The sequence below is a fragment of the Diospyros lotus genome, chromosome 4 (assembly GCF_014633365.1).
Source record: "Diospyros lotus cultivar Yz01 chromosome 4, ASM1463336v1, whole genome shotgun sequence".
Lineage (NCBI taxonomy): Eukaryota > Viridiplantae > Streptophyta > Magnoliopsida > Ericales > Ebenaceae > Diospyros > Diospyros lotus.
The window spans coordinates 40,946,736-40,969,681 of record NC_068341.1 but is presented as its reverse complement, the minus strand read 5'-3'; the positions used below and the strand labels follow the sequence as shown (position 1 = coordinate 40,969,681).

The 22,946-nt window shown below is 37.3% G+C and overlaps 3 protein-coding genes across 7 annotated transcripts; 1 reads left to right on the top strand and 2 right to left on the bottom strand.

The window, feature by feature from the left end:
• Positions 1 to 3: 3 nt before the first annotated feature.
• Positions 4 to 8,376, top strand: LOC127799322 (isocitrate dehydrogenase [NAD] regulatory subunit 1, mitochondrial-like). 2 transcript variants are annotated; one of them, XM_052333249.1, is made up of 5 exons: positions 4 to 1,073; positions 1,636 to 1,875; positions 2,972 to 3,050; positions 7,292 to 7,567; positions 7,928 to 8,376. In XM_052333249.1, exons 1-4 carry the CDS (start codon positions 534 to 536, stop codon positions 7,564 to 7,566), a joined length of 1,134 nt encoding a protein of 377 aa, XP_052189209.1. In that variant the 5' UTR covers positions 4 to 533; the 3' UTR covers position 7,567; positions 7,928 to 8,376. The 2 variants fall into 2 exon arrangements, with proteins under 2 accessions (XP_052189209.1, XP_052189210.1); XM_052333250.1 differs by lacking the exon at positions 7,928 to 8,376 and having other exon boundaries at positions 7,292 to 7,863.
• A 272-nt stretch (positions 8,377 to 8,648) lies between these two features.
• LOC127799323 (RNA-binding protein involved in heterochromatin assembly dri1) lies at positions 8,649 to 14,672 on the bottom strand. 3 transcript variants are annotated; one of them, XM_052333252.1, is made up of 7 exons: positions 14,307 to 14,672; positions 12,844 to 13,204; positions 12,673 to 12,703; positions 10,057 to 10,127; positions 9,771 to 9,952; positions 9,462 to 9,542; positions 8,649 to 9,027 (listed from the first exon to the last, which is right to left on the bottom strand). In XM_052333252.1, the coding sequence occupies exons 1-7, from the start codon at positions 14,432 to 14,434 to the stop codon at positions 8,973 to 8,975; spliced, it is 909 nt and encodes a 302-aa protein (XP_052189212.1). In that variant the 5' UTR covers positions 14,435 to 14,672; the 3' UTR covers positions 8,649 to 8,972. The 3 variants fall into 3 exon arrangements, with proteins under 3 accessions (XP_052189212.1, XP_052189213.1, XP_052189211.1); XM_052333253.1 differs by having other exon boundaries at positions 12,844 to 13,102; positions 14,307 to 14,671; XM_052333251.1 differs by having other exon boundaries at positions 12,844 to 13,232; positions 14,307 to 14,669.
• Positions 14,673 to 15,074: 402 nt separating this feature from the next.
• Positions 15,075 to 20,720, bottom strand: LOC127800366 (protein BASIC PENTACYSTEINE6-like). 2 transcript variants are annotated; one of them, XM_052334943.1, is made up of 2 exons: positions 20,511 to 20,720; positions 15,075 to 16,370 (listed from the first exon to the last, which is right to left on the bottom strand). In XM_052334943.1, the coding sequence occupies exons 1-2, from the start codon at positions 20,529 to 20,531 to the stop codon at positions 15,432 to 15,434; spliced, it is 960 nt and encodes a 319-aa protein (XP_052190903.1). In that variant the 5' UTR covers positions 20,532 to 20,720; the 3' UTR covers positions 15,075 to 15,431. The 2 variants fall into 2 exon arrangements, with proteins under 2 accessions (XP_052190903.1, XP_052190904.1); XM_052334944.1 differs by lacking the exon at positions 20,511 to 20,720 and adding an exon at positions 20,375 to 20,510.
• Between the last annotated feature and the right edge of the window lie 2,226 nt (positions 20,721 to 22,946).

Genomic DNA, 22,946 nt, shown 5'->3' with positions numbered 1-22,946 from the left:
TCTTATGGCGAATTGACTCTTGGGCTGTACCGGAGACGCCGCAGCTTATGGTGGTTTGTGCAGAATCACATTCTCCCTCTCAATTGTGCTCTTTTCATTGTTCGAGTTGACGATACCACTCGCAGAGTCGATCGAACGCATCGGAGGAGTTTCAGTTTCAGTGTTGCTTAGGGTTTAGCCGGATCAATACCTCACCGACTGTGAGTTTGATCTTTGCCAATTGGATTTGTGTTGCTCAGTTTCATCGGAATCTCAACGCAACACTTTGTGATTTCGAGTTCGTGAGCTCCGTGTTGAATTTCGCGATCGCACGCTATACGGCCAGCGAGTTTGGATCGTCACGGTAAGTAGGTTTTCTGCACACTTCTGCTTCGAGAGAGAGAGGAAAGGGAGAGAAAATCTTGAGCTATCATTCTCTATCCGGCGACCTCCACCGCTTTCCAAGGCTCTTACACGGTGAATTGTTGAGCGATTACACTGTTTCCCTTGTTTGTTTCAAATCGCAAGTTCACGAAACCCTAGACTCCGGACCAATGGTTAGAAGAGCGGTGCCGATTCTAAAACGTCTTATTCAATCACCGAACAATCCGAATACAGTACAGCTGGCATGGGGATCGAGGCTCGAAGCGCAGCGATCCGTCACGTACATGCCCCGGCCCGGGGACGGCGCTCCGAGGGCGGTGACTCTCATTCCTGGCGATGGAATCGGGCCACTGGTGACCGGTGTCGTCGAGCAGGTGATGGAGGCGATGCACGCGCCTGTGTACTTCGAGCGGTACGAGATCCACGGCGATATGAAGCGAGTGCCTCAGGAAGTGATCGATTCCATCAAGAAGAACAAGGTGTGCATCAAGGGAGGTTTGATTACTCCCGTCGGAGGAGGCGTGAGCTCGCTCAACGTCCAGCTGCGGAAGGAGCTTGATCTCTACGCCTCCCTCGTGCATTGCTTCAATTTGCCTGGTTTGCCCACGCGCCATGAAAACGTCGACATCGTTGTCATTCGGGAGAACACCGAGGGGGAGTACTCCGGCCTGGAACACGAGGTAGTTCCTGGCGTCGTTGAAAGTCTCAAGGTATTGACGAGCATGATGAGGATAGCAAAATGGTAGTGTCATGAATTATCCAACCAAAAACTTTACCCTGAATGCTATGGTTTTAAGCTATGATGGATTTGGGCTTTCAATAGGTGAATGTGTGAGAAAATCATCGGTTCAATGAGTGTGTTAGCAAGCTCATGTTTGTGTTAGTACTTAGTACAGTCATGTTCACGGAGCCTAAGCTTGGAACTAGGATTTCTAAATAGAAAGTAAAATGTTAAAAGAAATAAAATTACTTGTTCACATGGATTTTACATTGAATATTAGAATTTTTTTTCTTTCTTATTTTCCCTCATATAAATTCTAGGTCCGAACATAGTGCAAGGGTTTCTCCTGCTTGGACTGCTAAATGTTTGAGTTTGTGCTTTATATATATATATATATATATCTTGTTTAGTTGTTTTCCTAATGAGATATCTGTTTATTTCCTTTTATCACATTATTTTTCTTGGAAATCTTGGAGAGTTTATTGCGTTTATTTTTCATATTCTATGAACCAGAAGAATTTTCTGCTTGATAATGATTACTCCTCTGATAGGTGATGACAAAGTTCTGCTCAGAACGCATTGCACAATATGCTTTTGAGTATGCATACTTGAACAACAGAAAGAAAGTCAGTGCTGTGCATAAAGCAAACATTATGAAGCTTGCAGATGGTCTGTTCCTAGAATCATGCAGAGAGGTTGCAACCAAATATCCTGGAATCAAATACAATGAAATTATTGTGGACAACTGCTGCATGCAACTTGTTTCGAAGCCTGAGCAGTTTGATGTCATGGTAAGTGAGTTAGTCAAATATAATTACCATGTTGGTCTGTTTCCCTTTTTCAGTTACCATTTTTTCTTTCATTAAAGGATGTTTGCATTTGGCCGGTGTAGAGGTTTGTTCACTTTTGCAAACTTGAAGCCAACCAAAGAGAAAATGTGGAGGTGGTGGTTTTTTGGGGGTTGGGGTGGGGGTGTTCTTGTTTTTGACAAATTAGAGTCAGATAACATATAATGCAGCCACTGTCACTTGAACTGCTAATAAATTGGCGCCAGACACTAAATAATATAGCAACTATCACTTAAGTCTACAACAACAACATATCCAGCCGTTATCCCACTATGTGGGGTTGACTACATGAATTCTAAACTTCTATGTGGGTTACATCCCAATAGATAGTTTGTCTAGAATTCATATTTGGATCCGACTAGGTTTTACGCTGGCTGTCGGCTACCTAACGCAACCCTCCTACTTTATCCGGGCTTAGGATCGGCAGTGGATAATATCCCCTGGCGGATTAATGATGAAATAAAGTTTCAACACCATCTTCATATGGAGAAGTTTCATGAGATGGTGGTGAATGAAGATAATTGATATAGTTGTGTTCTATCACTTAGTTGACATGGTGAAACCAACAAGTACAATATGGAAGCACAACACCAACTATCACTTAAGTCTGATGAAGGAAAATAAAACCCCCCAAAATAATCAATGGTGGGATTGTTTTTTGATTGTCTTGTACAATGAATATTTCATTACTGCTTAAACCCCCAAATATTAAGCTGCGAGCTCCCAACTACTTGGGATGATGCTCTTAATTCTAAACCTTTTTAACCATTAGTGTTTTGTTAGAAATTATGCTGGTAATATAGTTAGGTTATTCTTCTTCTTCTGCTGTCTACACCCATGTTTTCTTGGCATATACACGTCTTTGGTACATTCAAATTTGAGACCAGTTACTTGTTACTGGTGTTTCTATCCACTTTGTGCTCATGCCTGAAATATCTTAGGCAATAGCATTTGGATATTGGTTTTATTGTTTTCTTTTAAATGCTGATGCTTGTATATCGCCCTTAGCTAACAGAAAAGGCCGGTTTCTATTTTTCAGGTGACACCTAATCTTTACGGCAACCTAGTTGCAAATACTGCTGCAGGTATAGCTGGAGGCACAGGAGTCATGCCTGGAGGTATATCAATCAATGTTGAACTTCACTTGTTTTTCTGTTTTCCCCCATTGCTTTTCTGCTATTTGTGCTTATGTATGAAATGCTCATTAATATATTATGTCAACCATCAAGGAAGTTAAATAATTTAATTAACTCAACTTCCCAATTTGATGCTCTTAGCTTGAACCATATTTCATGCTTATCTTCAGTGAAATCCATTGATGCATTTCCTGTTTATGAGACCTTAGACTTATATGTTCCTTTAGGTTCAGGTTGTGCTGTTTTACATTTTATATATCATATTATCTGACTCCCAAGTCCTAAACTGCTCGTGATGCTCAATATAGAAACCTTGTTGGTAGTCGCTAATAGATGATTTGAGTGAGCACATTGACTGAATACTTACCTTAAGAAAATGGTTGCACCCTGTTAGATGATTTTAACCTTGCGAAAGGTTTGAGTAACCTAAATGGCTAAGCATCAATTTACTTGTGTGCTCTTATCCATGTTGCTCTATGCTAGAACTTTTCCTTGGCGGCTCTCAGTGCTTTACTTTAAACTTGCTTATTGCAATATCAGTTTTGGGTGAGAGATATTTTAGCCATTCTTATGTTGGGGGATTTGGTTGAGACAAGGTAATTCTTATTGCAGAAGTTGATACTTCCTTGCAATTTGAGCCATAAATTGCAACATCTTTTCCGCTCAAAGGACGTATTGACTAATTAATGGTATGAGCGAAGGGATTAGATGAAAGCAAGGAAGTGCATACCATTTTGGCTATGAGCTAAGTTGGCAAAAAATTTTATAAATTGCATATTATCAAATTGTAACAGTTTCTTCAAGAGATGTGCTCTCTTATTTCCAGATGCCAGTTAATTGGTCGAATACTGTCTATATATCATTCAATGAAGATGAGGTTGAAGGTAGAAGTTAGGCTCAATTTTGTTTTGATTGCAATGGTTATCTTCCTTTGGGTACAATTGCTTCTTTTTTTTTTCTTTCTTTCTTTGTTTTTTTAGTTTCTTCCTCCTTGAAAACAAGTTTTATTTTTGAGAGCTATGATTGAATCAAGCCTTTTGATACTGGGTGGTTTGGAGAATTCTAAATTTTTTGTTCATTATAAAAAGTAGTTTGGAATCTTGAGGCTTCTTAATGTGCAAGCAATTTAAAGACTGAAATTGGGGTTTTCTTGTAACCATTGATACGACACTGCCTTTAGACTTTGGCAGCATGAATACTAGACTAGGCAACAAATTTAAATCATTGGGTTCTATATATGCATCTTTTGTTGCTTTTTCCTTTTTCTTTCTATCTTTCGGTTTCTAGATGGAGCTGCTATTTGGATTATCCCCAAACTTTGTCAATAATATAATAAAAAGAGAGGGCATGTTTTTGTTGCAATATTAAGGTTGTGCCTTTATGATTTGAGAGTTACATGTTCTACTTGCGGAAATAGTCTCTTTATAGAACAAAGGAAAGGGGGCTACATACAAAAATGAATCTCTCCCAACCCTCACACAGTAGGGAGCCGCATGGGGACACCTTTTTTGTTAACAAAATAATTACATTACCAATGCATGAATTCTTTTATGGCTAATCTTCTCCTGTAGGTTTTTTTTTTTTTTTTTGGAGGGGGGGGGGGGGGTATTAGTAATGCTTGCTTATGTGCTAATTTCATGATGTGCGAGTTCTATTAGATTCTCTGTTGGGGATGGATTAAATGTATATGCAATCTGACTTTCAATGGGGACGGGTGTAGTGATCCCTCTTGGAGAGGGACAAGGTATCTATTGTTGGGCTGGTTGTTTGAAGTTCATGATGCCGTTACTGGAGATATGGGCATGGATAGAGATGCCTGGAGTGCTAGAATTCATGTACCTGTCCCTGCTTAGTGATTAAAGCTTGTGTTTGTTGTTGGTTTTTTTTTGGAATCTCTTTTCCTCTTCTGCTTCAGAAATCCATAATTGTATGTCTGACCTTATAGAAGCTGTCATCACTAAAAGGAAAAGAAATTGTCTGGTTCAAATCCCTTCTAGAAGAAATAAGGCTGGTCTTTTCTGCTACAATCCCACCTCTGAAATCTCTTGGCCCAATGGAATGTGTGCATTTTATGGGGCATGTTGGAATGTGATAAAGGCTGATCTATATGGTCTGCACTAGAAACTTCTACTAGAATGGTTTTGAGTTAAACCATAGTTTTATTACCTTTGTGTCATAATCCCTAATTGCTTTGCAAGGTAACTGGTTTTTGACCTACTAGTATATGCAATCCGACTTTCAAGGTTATGTAAGGAAATATTGCTAATTCAATGACCCCACTTATACCCAAAATTATTGCTCCTGCTCAAGCTGCTATTCTTTCTAGCAGAAACATAGGCGATGTGTTAGCACCAGAATTATTTCACAAACTAAAAAGGAAGGATGGTTGAAGTGCTTTGATGGCCATAAAAAGTTGATATGGCTAAAGCCTAGGATAAAATGGAGTGGTCTTTATTTTGACGGTGGTATTGTACTATTTAGGATTTTTCTTGAGAAGTTTAGAAAGTGGACAAAACGATGTGTTTCTACTCCATCTTTCTTTATCTTAGTTCATAGAGGACCAATTAGAAAATGCAAACCACTGAGAACCAGTAAAAAATGAGCATAATTGAGATTAGATGTTATGATGGATGTGTGGCCATGTGAGAAAAAATAAAATAAAAATTAAGATAAATGAAATAAGGTTGAACTGGTGCATATTAAAGGGTAAATTACACTCGACACCCCTGAGGTTTGGTAAAAAGACATGGTCACCCCTTATCAGAAATGACAAAGACCTCCCCAGCTGTTAACATAATCCCCAAATTATCCATTTTGCCCATTCTCTTATCTCTTAATCTTAACTTTATTTGAATGAATAATGGAAGGAGATGGAACGGTAAAAATGAGAATAAAGTTACAATTATACATGTGAATGAGATATATAAAAATCATTATAAATGTCTAAGTGCATACCTGGTAATTAACATTTATTCTCCAAGAGCAATGTTAAATTAATGTAAAACAATCATAAGGTTTTTTTAGATTAAGGATAATGTTGAGTTTTACAAAAATGATAAGTGTAACATAGTAAAAACTATAAAGATATTTCTCCTTCCCCCTGCGTACAGCCTTACACCACAAGTTGGGGTGGAAGGAAAATAGTGGGGTACAAAAGGGAAAGGGAGGGCATCATGTATCCTTCCCTCACCTTCCAGTCTATTATAAAACTACCTACCATATAATGGAAAGAGTTCCCTTCCCTTCCCTTCCCCTCCCCCTCCCCCTCCACCCAAACAAGGGTCAAGTGTGTTCCAAAAACTGAAGTGCTCATGAAGTTGGCACTGTCTCTGATAACAGTTTTGGAATCCATTCTCATTATTGGCAATTTCTGCAAGGAGGGATTGAAATTTCTCGGTGTTGCATATATCCCATTGCTGAGTCTGTGGGTACCTCACTGCCTGATTTTGACATTTCAAATGACTGGTGGGAAAACAAACTTGATGTGTTAGTTTGACTGTCATTTGAAAAGAAAGAAACTGAGGATGGGCCCTGTTGAGCGTTTGTGGTGTAATTGGACAGAAAAGTTGACATGATTCCGGTAACTTTTTGGTCGAGCACAAACTGTACAACAACATATCCAGCCGTTATCCTACTATGTGGGGTTGGCTATATGAATTCTAGACTTCTATGTGGGTTACATCTCAACAGATAGTTTGTCTAGAATTCATATTTGAATCCGACTAGGTTTTACGCTGGCTGTCGGTTACCTAACTCAACCCTCCTTTATCCGTGCTTGGGACCGGCAGTGGATAATATCCCTTGGCGAAATAATGATGAAATGAAGTTTCAACACCATCTTCATATAAAGAAGTTTCATGAGATGGTGGTGAATGAAGATAATTGATATAGTTGTGTTCCATCACTTAGTTGACATAGTGAAACCAACAAGTACAATATGGAAACACAACAGAGGTCAAGCACAAACTGTATTATGAATTTTTTTTTTTTTTGGGATTATAACTTTTTTTCTTGATTGAATATGGCATAGATGGCAACTCTTTACAAACTAGAAATTATGTAACTGGCCTCACTAGTGGAATTATGAGACTTGATATGTTTAACTTTCAGTTGAATACTGCTGAGATTTCTTGACTGCTTGGGCATGCTTCCTTTCTGCGTATTCCTAATATAGTTGTTGTACTTACAAAAGAGTAATTAATTAAAAAATCTGTCGTGTGCAGGGAATGTTGGGGCTGATCATGCTGTTTTTGAGCAAGGCGCTTCGGCAGGGAACGTTGGAAATATGAAATTAGTGGAGCAGAAGAAAGCAAACCCAGTGGCCTTGCTGCTCTCATCGGCCATGATGCTGAGACATCTCCAGTTTCCATCATTTGCCGATCGACTAGAAACTGCCGTAAAAAGGGTTATTTCAGAGGGCAGATACCGGACGAAAGACCTTGGGGGAGGCAGCACCACACAAGATGTGGCTGATGCTGTCATGGCAGCTTTGGACTAAGGCATGAGTTCTTCTTCCTCCAATTTTTTCCCCACAAATGTTTTTAGTTATATTAGATACTAAGCTTTTCTCACCACCATTAATCAAAACTTTAATTTTGGTTTGAATATTTTTCTCAATCAAGGATGAGAATTTTCTCTGTTCTCAAAACACAATTAATCCTTGTCGGTCTATTGGTCAAACCTTGTGATCACTACCGTTCGTTGCATGTATAAGTCCATATTGTCGGAATATATTTGGTGATTCTCTCATGGAGGATCATGGAAACCGTAAAAGATACACGGATTATTTATGTTCCTTTTTGAGTCTCATTGAGGTCATTATTGTTTTTAACTTTAGTTCTTTCTTATGGGATGAACAGGGATCCTTGCTGTAACTTGGTGTATCTCTGCCGGTTTTGGGGGACTGGTGAATAAGAGATAAAAAGGCCAAAAAAAAAATGCAGAAAGGAGTGTCTCGTCTCGTAGTAGCATTTTCTTTTTACCATTTATTTTACTTTCTAAGTAGTGTATTATGATTTAGATTGTGGCGGTGGGTGCATCACCACAATTTTAAATTAAATTGACAAAGGTTTTATTTCATAAATGAAACTAAAAATATAGCGTATTAGCACATGACATGGGACAATTGGGTTGGGATAAAGATGGAAGGCGTGCCATTATTGGAAAATGACAATTGAAAGGCCATTGCCATTAATCAATAATTTTGGGCCCGTTTCAGCTTTTGTTTTTATCTTGTTAAATGGTAAATTGTTGACGAAAGAAATTCTAATTCTCATGTGAATGGTTTATAATTCTCTCTTTTCCTTTCTCTCTCTCTCTTGAAGAACATAGATCCTTTTGTTTTTTTTTTTCAAGCTTATTTATAAACACAAGCAAGTCTATTCATAAACTGAGTAAACCCTTGTTTGAACTCAACTTGTTTTATAAATGAGCCAATTTTTTTTTGTTTAAATTCGTTTTACTAATTAAACGAACATAAACAAACTCAAACCGAGTTTATATACAAACTAACTATTGACTGAATGTACTGATCCATTTATACTCCCTACAGCTAAAAAAATAAAAATAAAACACAAAATAGAAGCAAACGTACCGGTTAAGTTTTCATTTTATTTTAGAGTGAAAATAAAACTTAAAATGAAAATAAAACCCAAAAACTAATTTAACGAACAACCTCTTAAACAACCGAAGCCACTTTCCAACAAGGAAGCTAACTCACGACCACTATCTCTCACAAAAACAGATTAGTCGGTTGTCAATCAATCTACACTGGGAAGGACAAGGAATGGCAGGATCACTCACTGCCACTGTCCCCCTATGTAACATTTCAATTATAAGTTTGCCAAGTAACTGTATTTTCCCGCCGTTACTGGAAGAACTCCGTAGACAATGGTGTTCATGAATTTACAGCTGCCCGACGCTGACCCGCTGAGCAGATGCATCTTTCTGGGTGTTGCACCTGCAAAATTAAAAATAATAAAATTACTAGGGCTTCTAATCGGTGTTTAGGGGCAAAGAGGCTGATGATGCTATCACTAATAATCCTTCAGGAGGCCTGGATGGCCGTGTGTGTTGGTGTCAAACTAGTCCCATGAAGCCTACGCTCATGAGTGAGGTGAAACTTATTCTACACAATGTCCCTTGACATTGTTTTAACTTTTTGTTTAGCAAAGCTATATATAAATAGTGGCATCAAGAAATAATGTAGGATTATATTTGTATAAACCTTCAGAAAGCCCTATAACACACACACACCGGCTCGGTTAGCTAGTTACACCACAACCTTGCTCCAAATTCATGCAAGTATTATGTTGGAAGGTCCCAAATAGAAACTATCAAATTAAGTGCCCGAATATCATGTAAAAAGGATTTTCAAAAATGGTGTGTACTAACCTATTACATTTGGATCGAGATGCATAATTGTGATTGTTGCAGTTTGTGCACATCCAATCCCCATCACGCCATTGCTTTGCTCTGTCAAGTCAAAAGAGAAGCACTGCAGGTCTTAGTCATGCAATTACAGGTCAAAGTAAAACAATGTCAGAAACAAAACCAAATTTTTAGCATGAGTGCTAAAAAGTGAAGAAGGTTTGGAAACAAGAAACAAAAAGGAAATCAATAAGTAGTTGCTAGATGAGAATACAAGAGCCTGATATATTCTTTCATTTGACATGTAAAAGAGCATGATACATGGTGTTTTACCCTTTGCCAAGGAGTGTAGGCGTTGCTGCTGCTGCATTCGGAAAAGTAAAATTGACTTGTAAACCTGGAGCTCCTGCTGAGCTTCCACTGGGATAGGGAGGGGCATGTAAGCCAGTTGTTTGGTTGCCACCAGAAACAGCTGCTTGATCAAATGCTGGGTATGCATGCTGCAGTCCAAGTGTCTGCAATCCCAGAAGAAGGGCGACAAGAAAGGAAAATATATCTTTCAAGCCACGGTCACAACTGCAATTGACCAGAAACCTCATCATACTTGGAGAGTACTTACCTGTCCTGCATTCAGTCTTTTGTTATCCCAGTCATGAACTTCATCAGATGCTAATCGCTTTGTTCCCAATGCTTTGAAACCAGAGGAGAAAATTGTAGAATCAGTAACAGGCTTAACCCATTCAGAAATATACCAATAAAGACTCCAAAATTCTAAGTCTAGTTCGAGTGTACAAAGAAAAAACGGGGTTAACAAAACAAGATCTGAAGAAATGGTCATCGTAGAGAATCATAGAGGTTGCCCACTAGTACAAGAAAATCACAAAAATAATGGTGGATGGACACCATAATGAATTGATTCAACTACATAAGATGCTATACATTTCTTAAGACAAACATATGCAGCGCAGGATGTGTCAACCAGGTACTAAAGGAGTCAAATGCTTCCATCCTAGAAGAGACATGCCTCAATAATCAGAATTACACAAACAACAGAAACAAGGAACCAACAACAAAAAACATTAAGAAAAAGGAACACAAGTATTGTTCTAGAAATTTGCATCGTTTCTTCCAGTCAACAATGTTATGCAAATGAAAACCAGATTTTGTTTCTAGCTTTTTGTGCAACAAAAACTTGATGGCACCAGTACATCATAAGTTAAATTGAATGGGAACACTGGGAACAAATGGATTAAGGACACAGGAAATAATTGTTGAATACCATAACATATGAGAATTGAAGACCTACGAGCCTAACCTCTCTGCCCCTGCCACAACAAACAAAAGAAAACTAAACTATAACAAAAGAAAAACAGAAGGGAAAAGGGGAACAAACAAAGGAAAAGCCTAGGCTTGGTGAGGGGACAGTAGAAAGCAAGTTAAGAATGAGATTCCAAATGGTCCCTGCCCTCACAGACGCAAACTATTTTACTTAGGATCCCAAAAGCAAAAGGTAAAAATACTTTGGCAAAGTTGGATTTGACACAAACACCAAGTTCACAGATGGTTTGAGCTAACTTCCTCTTTATTTATTCACTTGTTCTGATAAGCAAAATAACATAAAACCATTGAACCAATGAGGGGCAAACCCTATACAAAAGGAAATCCTATAAGAGTACATACAAAGGTACCACATACAAGCATACAAAAAGAATTGGAGAAAGGGATATCTTACATCCTCCCTCAACTGCAAAAAAACTGACTTGGTGGTCTTGCAAATATACACATGGCACAAAAGAGTGATTATCCAAGTACCAAGTGAGTCTTGTCCTTTGTAATGGGTAAGAGCTCGCATAACTCACTTTCCTCCAAAAAAAAAATGATGCTTACTTTGCACCACTATACAAAGCAAACTGAGATGGTAATTGACTGCCAATCTCTCCAAGACAAAAAATACCAATCAGCGCACCTTCCCAGCTCTTTAGACTATCAAAAATGAGTATAAACTAAACCCTCGGGGTAGTGTAAATGGTCCTCCGCACATGTTCGGGAGCTTAGGTGCCACAAAGTTGTGGGTTCGAATCTGGATCCGTGCAGGCAGTGTATCAACTATATCTATCCGTGGGGCCAGGGCTTGAGTTTCGATCTGTGATATTACCCGTCCTACCTGATTGCCTAAGAGGATGGATGGCGGTTTATAGGAAGATTATGATTATTTGGGGCCAAAGGTTGTCTATGTATTGGGGACCCCTCGATTTCAACACTACAGAAAAAAGAAAAAAAAAAGAAAGAAAGAGTATAAACTCAAATGAAATGTCCCAAATGACAAATGTTATCTTGAGAGGGCTTTCAAAGAGCCTTCCAAGGAAAGAACCTATTCTCCCGTCGCTGCAAAGGGTCTTATCCATCTCTTGACAAACACTAAACTAATTTGCTTTCCAATATCCTATAGCTAGCATGCAAAAGGCCCAAAAAACCTGCCATGAAGTCTATTTGCCAGCACTAGAGATTATCCTAAATTAAGGGGAACAAGCAACACATTTGCGAAAGGCCAAGAAACAACCTCCCACTATGCGATTTTTATTTCCAACAAGCCAAGGGAGATTGCGGAATGTCATGACCCAAGGATATAGTAGTAATTGTAGAATATATATATATATATATATATTTGGTGTACTCTGCTGCTTTCTCTGTTTGTACCTTTCAGTTGTATTAACTGAAAGCCTAGAACAGCCTATAAATAGGCTAAACCCTAGAGGATTAGGCATGTTTTGAATGATAATAGAAATCTGTTTTTCTCTCAACTTCTCTAATCTCTCTCTCATTCCCTCTGATTCTCTCTTTTTCTCTGTTGTGTGTACATTTCCCTCTCATTTCTTCCGATTTCCCCCTCCAATTCTGTTCTATCACCCTCGATTCCTTCTAAATTTTCTCCTAAAACCCTAGGTTAAGCTAGGGTACATGACATGGAAGTTCTGACAAAAATCTATGGCAAGACTGCAAACATGAAGAAGATCAATTTGGAGGGGGGAAAAACAATAATTTTGAGAAAATGCTTTACTGCAACATCTAAAAAGGAACGTTGTAGCTTCCAAAGAGGACAGCAGTAAAGTTTTGTTACACATAGCAAGAGTGTTGCCAAAGTACTTTAAAAGCTAAATCTCTTGAACCTTAACCTTCAGTACAATAAAAAAAAATACACACAACACAAAATCTTATGTGGCGAAAAAGATTGTACCTGGTGGCATAGAAGCATTGCATTTTTTGCACTGCCAATAAAAACAGAAAAGTCTAATAAAATACACTAACATCAGAGAAAAAACATTAACTAGAATTTAAAGAACCGTGCTATCAATTTCAATGGGCCTTGTGTGTTTACCAAATACATATTCATATTGACTAGACATACCTGACCACGAGAAGCATAGTTGTGAAAGCCACAACTGCAGATCCAGTCACCATTTCGCCATCCTTTAGGAACCATCAGCAATGGGTTTGCTTGGTTCGCATATAGGTTTGCCTGCTGAATTCCATACTTATCAGCTGGCTGCACTCCATATTTATCAGCCCCTCCTAAAGACCAATTAGAGCCCAAAGATAGTGACTGCTGGAGTGCTACATTGCTCAATAATCCAATATTCATATTTTGTTCTGGTACTCCCAGGGCCCTGGCAAAATAATGCGGATGAGTTTGCAGAGAAGCTCCAGGCATTGCAATTGCTGGCATTGCTGCTACCTCCCTTGGTTGCCCGCACTTTTTACACTTCTCTCTTGATGCATAATTGTTGTTAGTGCAACCTATTGAGCCATTGCCACACACACCCAACCCACAATGCATCCAGGAAGAGAAAAGGAAGCCAAGAATACGCACACCCACCAGCCCATCCCATTCCAACATAGACATACAAAAATCACAAACTCACTCAACCTAATTGATTGCAAGTTTCTAACCTTAACTTGACAAATCAAGCTACATTAAGAAATGGAATATACAAACAGGACTAACAACTGAGAATCAATCAATTAATTAAGATGAAGTCATTTTTATCGTCTAATTTTTTTCCCTTTATAATTTGATAAGTAAAACAGCAAAGACATAATCAGCATGTGAAATCCAACAACTGATAATCTTTGAGAGACTAATCTGGTGTCACAATATAAAAATATTCCAATCCCCAAGCATATAATTTTATTAAAGAAACCATAGTCCTGATTTTTTTTAATAGGACACTTGACAAACAGATATTGTCTGAGTTTGGAACATTTCTACATCTTATAATATATTGGGACTGCCATTTTTTTATGAAGGAGCTGGAGTGATATGTTGCCTATCAATTAGATCTAGCCATCCAAATCCAAGATACACTCAGTTATCCATGTCTAAGTCTAATGCCTAATGAAGAATTTAGGTGTCTGCAATGTAGCAAAACATCATTACAAAACATATATTCTAACGAGCAACTCAAATTTCAGCTACAGGCAATTCTTGACTGGCAGTTTATCAGGAAGAACAATCAAGTTGCAGTTGCAGTTTTTCTTTTTTTTTTTTTGGAATAGGAGAAATTACCAGTTGAAGTCTCGTAAGGGTGGGAGTAATCGGATTGAATAATCAACATGGCATCAGAAGCCCTAATTTCTGATTTTGAATCTCCTCTAAGGAAATTTCTCAAATTAGAGCAGCAACAAATCGAAATACCCTACGGATTGTCTATGCAAACAGTAAAAACATTCTATTGACTTTGGCCGTTGGTGGCCAGATCCCTTCGGAGGGACCCATTCCTCGATTCTTTTCCTCTTCGAGTTCATAGAACCGAAGAACTGAACCGATAGAATCAAATCCAATAAGTAACAGCAACAAAAAAGATCACATACCGACGCAAATCCAGTCTCCGATCCGGGGCAGCCATTTGGAATCGGCGGGAGTTTTGGTGTCGACCAGAAGCCGTGGCTGCTTGCATCTGTTGCAGAACGATCTGAACGCGTAGTTCCGGTTCCCGCATCCGCTGCAGTCCCAATCCCCTTCTCTCCCTTCTCCTCCCATTCTCTCTCTCTCTCTCTCTCTCTCTCTCTCTCAGAGGAATTCGAAAGCTGAATGCGTTATTGCGTGTGAAACTGGAACCTCTGCCTCGGCGGGAGGAAGAGAACTGGACTACAACTGCGAGCGAGCGAGCGAGAGGGTTTCCAATTCCGTGGCGGCGCGCCTATACCTTGAATACTTTACGCCTCAACGTACGCGCGGCACGCGCCTCGCCTTAATTTGTTTTCCTGTTCCTCCACTATTCTTCCCCACTGCTAATTAAAAAATGGGCGAATTTACTTTAATTTTGGAATTAAATTAATTATTGGACTTTAAAATAGTTAAATAAATTATTATACATTAGAAGTTGAGATTAAATTAATTATTGCGTTTTAAAAGGACAAAGACGGTGTGATTATTTTGATAAAAATTGAGTTGATGTTAATAAAATAAAAATATTATTAAATGATGTTAAAAGGACATCAACTATAATAGTTAATATAACTCTAAATTTATTTATTTTATTTTTTTAAAATAAATTCTAATTTATTTGTCTTTATAATATAACAAATAAAGATTATAAACTCTTGATTCAAGAACTCAAAAAAAAATTTAAAAGAAAAAAAACAAAAAATCTTATTTTTTTTATTTAGCATAAAAAATTCAAAAAGTCCCTGATCAACGCACAACATTCAAACCATCCCACATTCTCTAAAATCTACAGCACCATACCCCCTCATCTTGAGTGAATAAACATGTCCATTGAATAAATACAAATTATTGACAAATGTACGGAAATAAACTCGAACCCAATAATCCAAAACCCTAAACGTGTGGTTCTCAAGCATAGACCGTAGGGGCTCTTGATCTTCTCGTTCAATTGTTCATGAGTAGAGAATGTTGAGAGGCAAGTTTCCTATTTCAGATGACATCCATTATAGCTAGCACACATGACACGTCAAGCCACGACCTCTAATCTACTACACGGCGCTATATTGGTTGGTCCCATGCTTAGCCCAATGATTCTTGAGATCCAGCGAGGCGGACAGGTCATGGCCCTCGGCTGCAAGTCGATTCAGCAGTTTAACGAACGCACTGCCGCTCATCTTCCTGCCTCCCACCGGACCATGGCGCTTGTTGGATGCCCGAGGCAAAGGATACATCGACAACGTGGTTGTGCAGCAAGCTGACTGCCACCCGCCATTGCGCCACTTGTAGCACCGCTGAGGTACCCCTGTGCAGGAGCAAACCGGCACAGGCAGGGCTGTGGCTGACCCATCGGAGCAGTTGGCCTGGTTTAACCCCGAATCATCCTCCTTCCACACCATGACTGGCTCGCCTTCAGCTCCTTCACCACCCACGTCCTGCTGCTGCTCAATCTTCCAATCACTGCTATATGCAGCCACGGTCACTTGGTTAACATCTTCAGGCTCCCCTCTCCCCTTTCTTGGAGACTTGAATTTCTTTGCTGAAGTTCCTTTGATTTGCTCTGTCTGTTTCGCCTTCCTGGGCTTCGCAGTCTCACAAGCATCGGGTTTACTTTGGAAGGGATGGCTTGCCGGATTTTCCCTTGGATGATATGCATTGTCAGCCGCATTGTCAGCCGCCTGAGGTGCAGAATGTGTTTGCTCCTGCTTGCAGAGGTGGTATGCTCCGTGTATAATTTTGTTTCTAGGTGAATCAGGAGATGTGTTATTCTCGTTCATGGAACTCTCTGGGAATTGAAGGACAGCAAGGGCCTTGTCTCTCTCCTCTATGGCACTGCTACGCTCTGCCATTGCTGCATCTCGTTGAAACATTGCCATGTCTCGCTCCGAAATGACCCTTCTCCTTTCATCTAGGGCCATATCCCTTTCTCGGATAGCAGCATTCCTCTCAGCCATAATGGCCATGTATGTCTTTATTGTCAAATTGGGTTCCTTCAATGATAAGAACAGTCAGTTAAATAAAGACATAAATCATCTTAATAGCCTGAACACATTTACAAAGTACATGTCAGAACAACTGCAGTTTACGAAAGGCCTTTCTCAATGAAGCATGCCTGTGTGAACCGCCATGATATAGCTTATATAGCCCAATTTTCTTCTAGTTATGATTCTTGAAACATCGTATCAACATTCCATACTAATTATCAATAGCTTCGTGATTAAAGAAATTTAGACATGGAAAACACCGTATTTCTTGAACTTCCATCATGGGTTAATACAGGACACTATAACACAAGGCAGAAATGAGGTTCCAATGATTTAATAGAAGGTGCGGAATCATATCATCAGAAAGCAGAGGGCAGACTAAAAATACATCTTTCAAGTACAGTTGGGAGAAAGCCAACATTCAATACAAGTGCATCACCAGCCAGGAATAAGTATATGGTGCGAAGCTTGAACACAGAGCAAAGCATCAACAACAGTGCACACACACAGATTACAGATGCCACAATTTTCAAATTGTCATACAACTAAATCAATTTAAAGGAATACCATTAACACATCATTATTATATTAAAATTTAACTGACATCAAGTTCTCGAGCTTCACATTGATGATGTAATGGCATTTTAGAGTTCATCCGCCTATGAGCTTATATTTTCTATCGTCAGATGATCACAGGCTTATTGCATCTGGTATTAGCTAGTTTTCCATGTGTAAAAACTTTTCTTCTTCTGGATCTTTTGCATTCCTGCTACCCAAGTAACCCAACCAAGAGAAGATAAAAAAATGAAAGGAAATTTTGAAATAGTAACATGACCATTACATACACATAGCACACTTCACATCAACTGCAATATTGCACCATATTCTGCTGGTATATTTCTTCTATCACAACATTTTCTAAATGACCATGATCAGCACCAGGGATATAAAGTTCCATCTTCCCCCACAATGTGGTAAGAGTGATGCCTCGTGTATTTGGATATTTGCTTACTGCCTCTCCCAGACCTTGATTCAACCATAAGACTCATGCCTTGGCTGTATTAGGGTATGACTTTGTGGATAGCCGCAAAAACCACAATGTGGACAATTCCCAAACGCTAGTTGCCACACATGATTTGCAGAACTTTTGAAATTACAGGCTCAGATTTCGGCCATGGTTATCTATTTGACATAACCAACAAAGATTAGGACATTGTAAGATTGACATGCTGAAAGGATCGAACATCCCTCGCCTACTCCTGACATGCATGCTGAAAGGATTGAACAGTCTGATACTTAAAACCCTATGGAAAGACATCAGAATGAGAAGTCAACTCTCCATTCTGTTCAATAAAGAGGAACAAGTCACACATGGAACACTGCCCCACACTTAGAACCAATATCCATGTAAAATAGACAGGCTAGTAGGACATTATCTCAATAAATATAGTGAGATTAGGATTTTTCTATGAAAACATGTAAAAAGATGACCCTTGTTTTATGTATTAGAAGTTCTAAGTTAGTTTTAAACCATATTTCACCTTATGTCACATATGTATGTAAATAAAATGTAGCAATATTTTCATATCTTTAGACATGAGAATTAGACAAATCTAACAGTCAAATGCATTATCTACCCCAGATGCGTGTGTCCAATCTGCAATCTACTTCTATCCATTGCGATGTTTGTAATGGCTATTGCAATCCATCTTAGAGCACCACATAATCAATAATTTGTGGAACACACTTGTTCTGGAGTTATTAAATAATAAAAATGAAGCCAAAGTGCCACAACTAATGGCCATATATGGTGATTCAGCTTGTATGAGTTTTAATAATGTTTGCTTACATGAACTAATCAGGCAGCTTTTGAAAGCAAGATTTACTTGTTAACAAAATAGATTAAATCAAAATCCAGCAGAAATTCTAGAAAGGTGAATGGTTGATAATATTTCAAACCACTTGGCAACAATTTACATTACTTGAAAGGAAACTAATGAAGTTGCCAAATAAATGAACCAACTTAACAATAATGATCTCATTCACAGTTACTAGACCTATATGAATATGGTTTACTTGGGCTTTTTCTGAAACCAATATACTGAAACAGTTAAGAGAATCCCAAGTCCAAATTTCTCCATTCACCCCAACCAGGAAAATAGAATGAACAAAAACACATCCAAATATTCACATCATTTGAAAATTAAACTAGTTCACCTTTTCATCAAAATATATAGGTTCACAAGCTTTGGAGGATAGCTCAACCAACCCATTGAATATTCGCAGGTGAAGAACTTCAAGTTTTAATTCTAGTTAGAATGTCTGGTAGCAATGGACTTTTCAACTAAGCTACACGTGCCTTTATAAAAAAAAAGAAGTTATTTCCTCATTAATCCAAAGAAATGTCTTTGTCATAAAGTTTCTTTCTCATAAGACAACCAAAATAATTTTAATATTTGAGTGAAGTGCCAAATAAGCCATTATACTTTGGCCCCAGGTCACATAAGCCACTGTATTTTAAGAGCTGGGGCCAAATTGGCCACTATACTTTGGAAAGGTACAAACTGCAACTGTGTGGACCATGTTTGTGACTGTGGGGGGTTATTTTGATTGGGGACAGAGTTGGTGTTGTTAATAAAATTAAAATGTGCTGGATGAGATTAAAAAGATATCAACTATAATGGCTAATGTAGTCTCGAATTTGAAAGTACAATAGCTTATTTGACGCTTTTTTAAGTACAGTGACTTATTTGGCACTTCACCCTTATATTTCCAGTGCCACCAACCTATCCTATTAGTATAGGATCTGAAGCTCAAAAGGGTATTCTGACCATGAATCTCTAGAAATAAAATTAAATTGTCAACATTATCTGTAAAATTTTGGTGCTCAGAATTTCAAGATCAAATATGAAAATTCTAAAGTACGATTCAAAGAAAGAGATAATGAAGAAAAATAGTAAGGAAACGACATCACAGGAGATCTGAAGTCATACCCTGTCAAGAGAACTCAGCAAAACAATTTTCTGTAACAGAAACGGTATATCATTGCATTCAATTCTTTCAATAATTTGAGCTTGAATTAACTGTTTTAGCTGTTGACCCCTATATGATGATTTTAAAATACACACACACAGACACAAGAACATGTCATTTACCACTTGATTTTCTTGCAATATAACTTCAGCAAAACATAAACGATGAAATAAAGCTCATCCTGAAAGTCTTTTCCAAAAATTGCAACCATAACATTTGCCCAGAAAGTTTATGAAGTATTCTCACATAGTTTCGTGAAGTGGAACCAAAATCCTTTCCGCATGGTCTTGGAAAATTCAGAGCGCTATATTTCCCGAGTTTGGTTTTAGAGGTAGAAATTCACCAAACTAAGGGTCTTTGGAATTTTATTTACCTAAACAGCTATTTGATCAATTATTGCTTTATCACGCCTCCTATTTCTTGTGAATACCTTATTTTTACTCAAGTTCCAAATAAGTCTTAGCACCGCAATCTTCAACATCAGGGAAGTTGGTTAGCATCATTGTAACTCTAAAATCTAAATTCCTTACATGCTTAACTTCATTCATTACAGTTATTTCAGTGTTTGTGCGGTCGAATGTTTAAAGAAACACATTTGGAAGTAAGAGTACGTTTAGAGTAGACGAAGAGCAGGCTAGTTGTTGAAGTTCGAATGCTCGGTTTCCTCTGTCCCGCAGCCGAAATCGACTCAATTCAACTAAAAATGTCACCAAAAAAACATTTCTATATTTCGAAACCGGTCTCAATTCGCGACTAACAGAGCCGCTAATGCCACTTCGTCGTTCGGGTTCCAAGATGTGATCGGGCTAGAAACGTAATCGAATCCAAGGGGAAAAAAAAGTGAAAAATCTTCATAATCATCGGCAAAAGAAATACATCTACATAATGCACACACATTTGCACACCATCTACAGCAAAAGCAAAGGCAGCACCCAAACGAAAAGCACACAATCAAGAACCATAGGTCCATAGCGTACCTCAAGCATTTACACGGTCCGAGAACGGAAGGAGCCGGAAAAGGCGAGATCGAAGGGGGGGGGGGGGGGGCGGAGAGATCGAGAAGCGAAATGTCATGGAATACAAGGAAAAGAAGAAAGGAACAGCACCGCTTACCGGATTTAAAGATGGATACATCAGAACGCAGAGCTGAATCGAACCGTTTGCTTGGACTTCTGACAAAGATCGATGACAGAGATGATGATGAAGATGAAGATGAGTCAGATGGCAATGAGAAACAGTCGATGAATTTGGTCGCTGTTCTCCAGAGAGGGATGGGGGAGACTACGCTGCTTCGGTCGTTCTGACAAAAATGTCGCCGTTTAAGCTGAGTTGGACCGCAAGTGTGAATGGCCAGCTTGTTTTATTAATAGATTATTATTACTCGCGCCAACCATTTTTGCTCGCTTATGCATACCAAATATCTGTTGACGTGTCACGTTGTTATTGGTTTAAAAAAATATTAAATATTAAAATACTAAAAGTTTAGTTAAATCTTAATAGAATTTGACCAACCTAACAAATAATAGTAGATTTTGAAGCAACGTAGTGTGTGTAAATAGATTTTGTTTAACTTTATATCCACTTTTGATAGTGTGTGTTATAACTAATAATCTCAAAAAAATTATTTAATATAGTCATATTTAAAAATCGATAGAGTTGTCTAATAATACATTATTAGATTTTTGTGAAATTTTCATTAGCTTTTTTTTATCTTATAAACTCGACTAGTAATAACAAAACTTAGCCAACTTGAATTAAAGATGTGGGGTCACCAATATTTCTCGTGTGAGATATGCTATATCTATTATTGTGTTTAAGAAAGTAGAACCAAACCTAAAGAAAAAGGCTCACAGACTTGTTAGGAGAAAAAATCCAAATAAACATATTACAGGTGCATGAAACTAGTGACGGAGAGACATTAGCTGAGTGATTAAAATCAAGTGATTGAGACCAAGAAATAACTGAGTGACCTTGGCCTCTCTCGAGGTCTTTGAAAGATCTTCTTGAGAATTCATGCATCACTCAATCATTACTATTTGAGAATTTTTTGCGAGACACTCAAATTTGAAAATCTCTATCCCAACCACATGAATAACCCTTATAAGAGACTAGAAATCTTGAGAGAATTGATCTCCATACACTACTTACGTAAGATCGTGAATGACAGAATCAATCATATATTTGAGATGCTTACCTATAAATCCTAGAGAAAGCCTCATATTGTGGCTATTTTTTCACCTATCAATCTCATTTCTTTTTATAAATGAAAGACTTTTTTTTAGTAAATATATGCTCACAACTCTACTTAGATTATAATTCTACTTGCCTTTTGCATTCTACATTTTGTGTACGAAAATTAACTTAAATATCGGAGTATTCTTGTATGAGCGTCACCCACATCACTAATTAGTTTATTTCTATGTAAGTCTTTTTGAGACTACACCTGAGATACTTTCATGTTGTAAATAAATTTATTATTATATCTTAACAACAATAGCCATAAACATGTATGTCAAATAACTCTCATAGATTGACGTGGTGTAATCACATTTATAATAATTTTATTCAAATTCATAATAGTCCTATTTGAAATTAACAAAAAAATACTCATTCCTATAAATTATTATTAATTTTAAATAATATTATTATAAATTTGTGCGTACCATGTTAATTTATAAAAATTATTTAACAAATTTATTTGTACCTATAACATTTCTCTTGCCATCTACCATTAGATTATCATCAATTAATTTGTTATACTTTTTCTTTTTTATCATCTTCTGTAGGTTTATTAGTTCAATTTGAATCTTTTAACACACATCTAATATTGGTATAATTTAATTTTATAGAACCCAACTCAAGTTTATTGAAAAATAAATAAATAAATCAATCTAATTGATTACATTCCTAATACAAATTTAAGGACAAATATAGATACGTTAGGTATGAATGCTTTGCCATGTAGGCACTACCAGATGACATATGGTGATGACAAGACATCATGTGGCTGATTGGGACATGACAGGGATTGTATGACTAGGACACTTTAGTGGCATGATTGGTTTTCAGCGTCAATTGCAATTTTGTGCAAAAACCTTTCTAAGAATACACTAAAATGTGTTGGGCATAATTTTTAATCATTAAATTTAATATTGAGTGAATAGTATAACATCAAATTTGATATTATATTATTCATTAACACTAAATTTATTTTTAATTTTATCCATCTTTATATAAGTTCAAAATAACTTATTTTCTTTACATCTTTTATCACTTTTATTATATTTGTATATTTTAATTAATAATTAAAAATATAAATTAAATTGTTATAAAAAATATATACCGATAGAAATATTTTATTAAGATCTATAAAATGAGTATAATATTGAATATATTTTAAAATATTTAATATATTTTATAAATACCATGTTAATATAAAATGAACTATTTTTGTTTATGTATATGAAATTTTTTATTTTAATAATTATTTAATAGAAAGAAAATATTCTTAATGTAAAAATTCAATAATATAATAAAAGCAATAACATT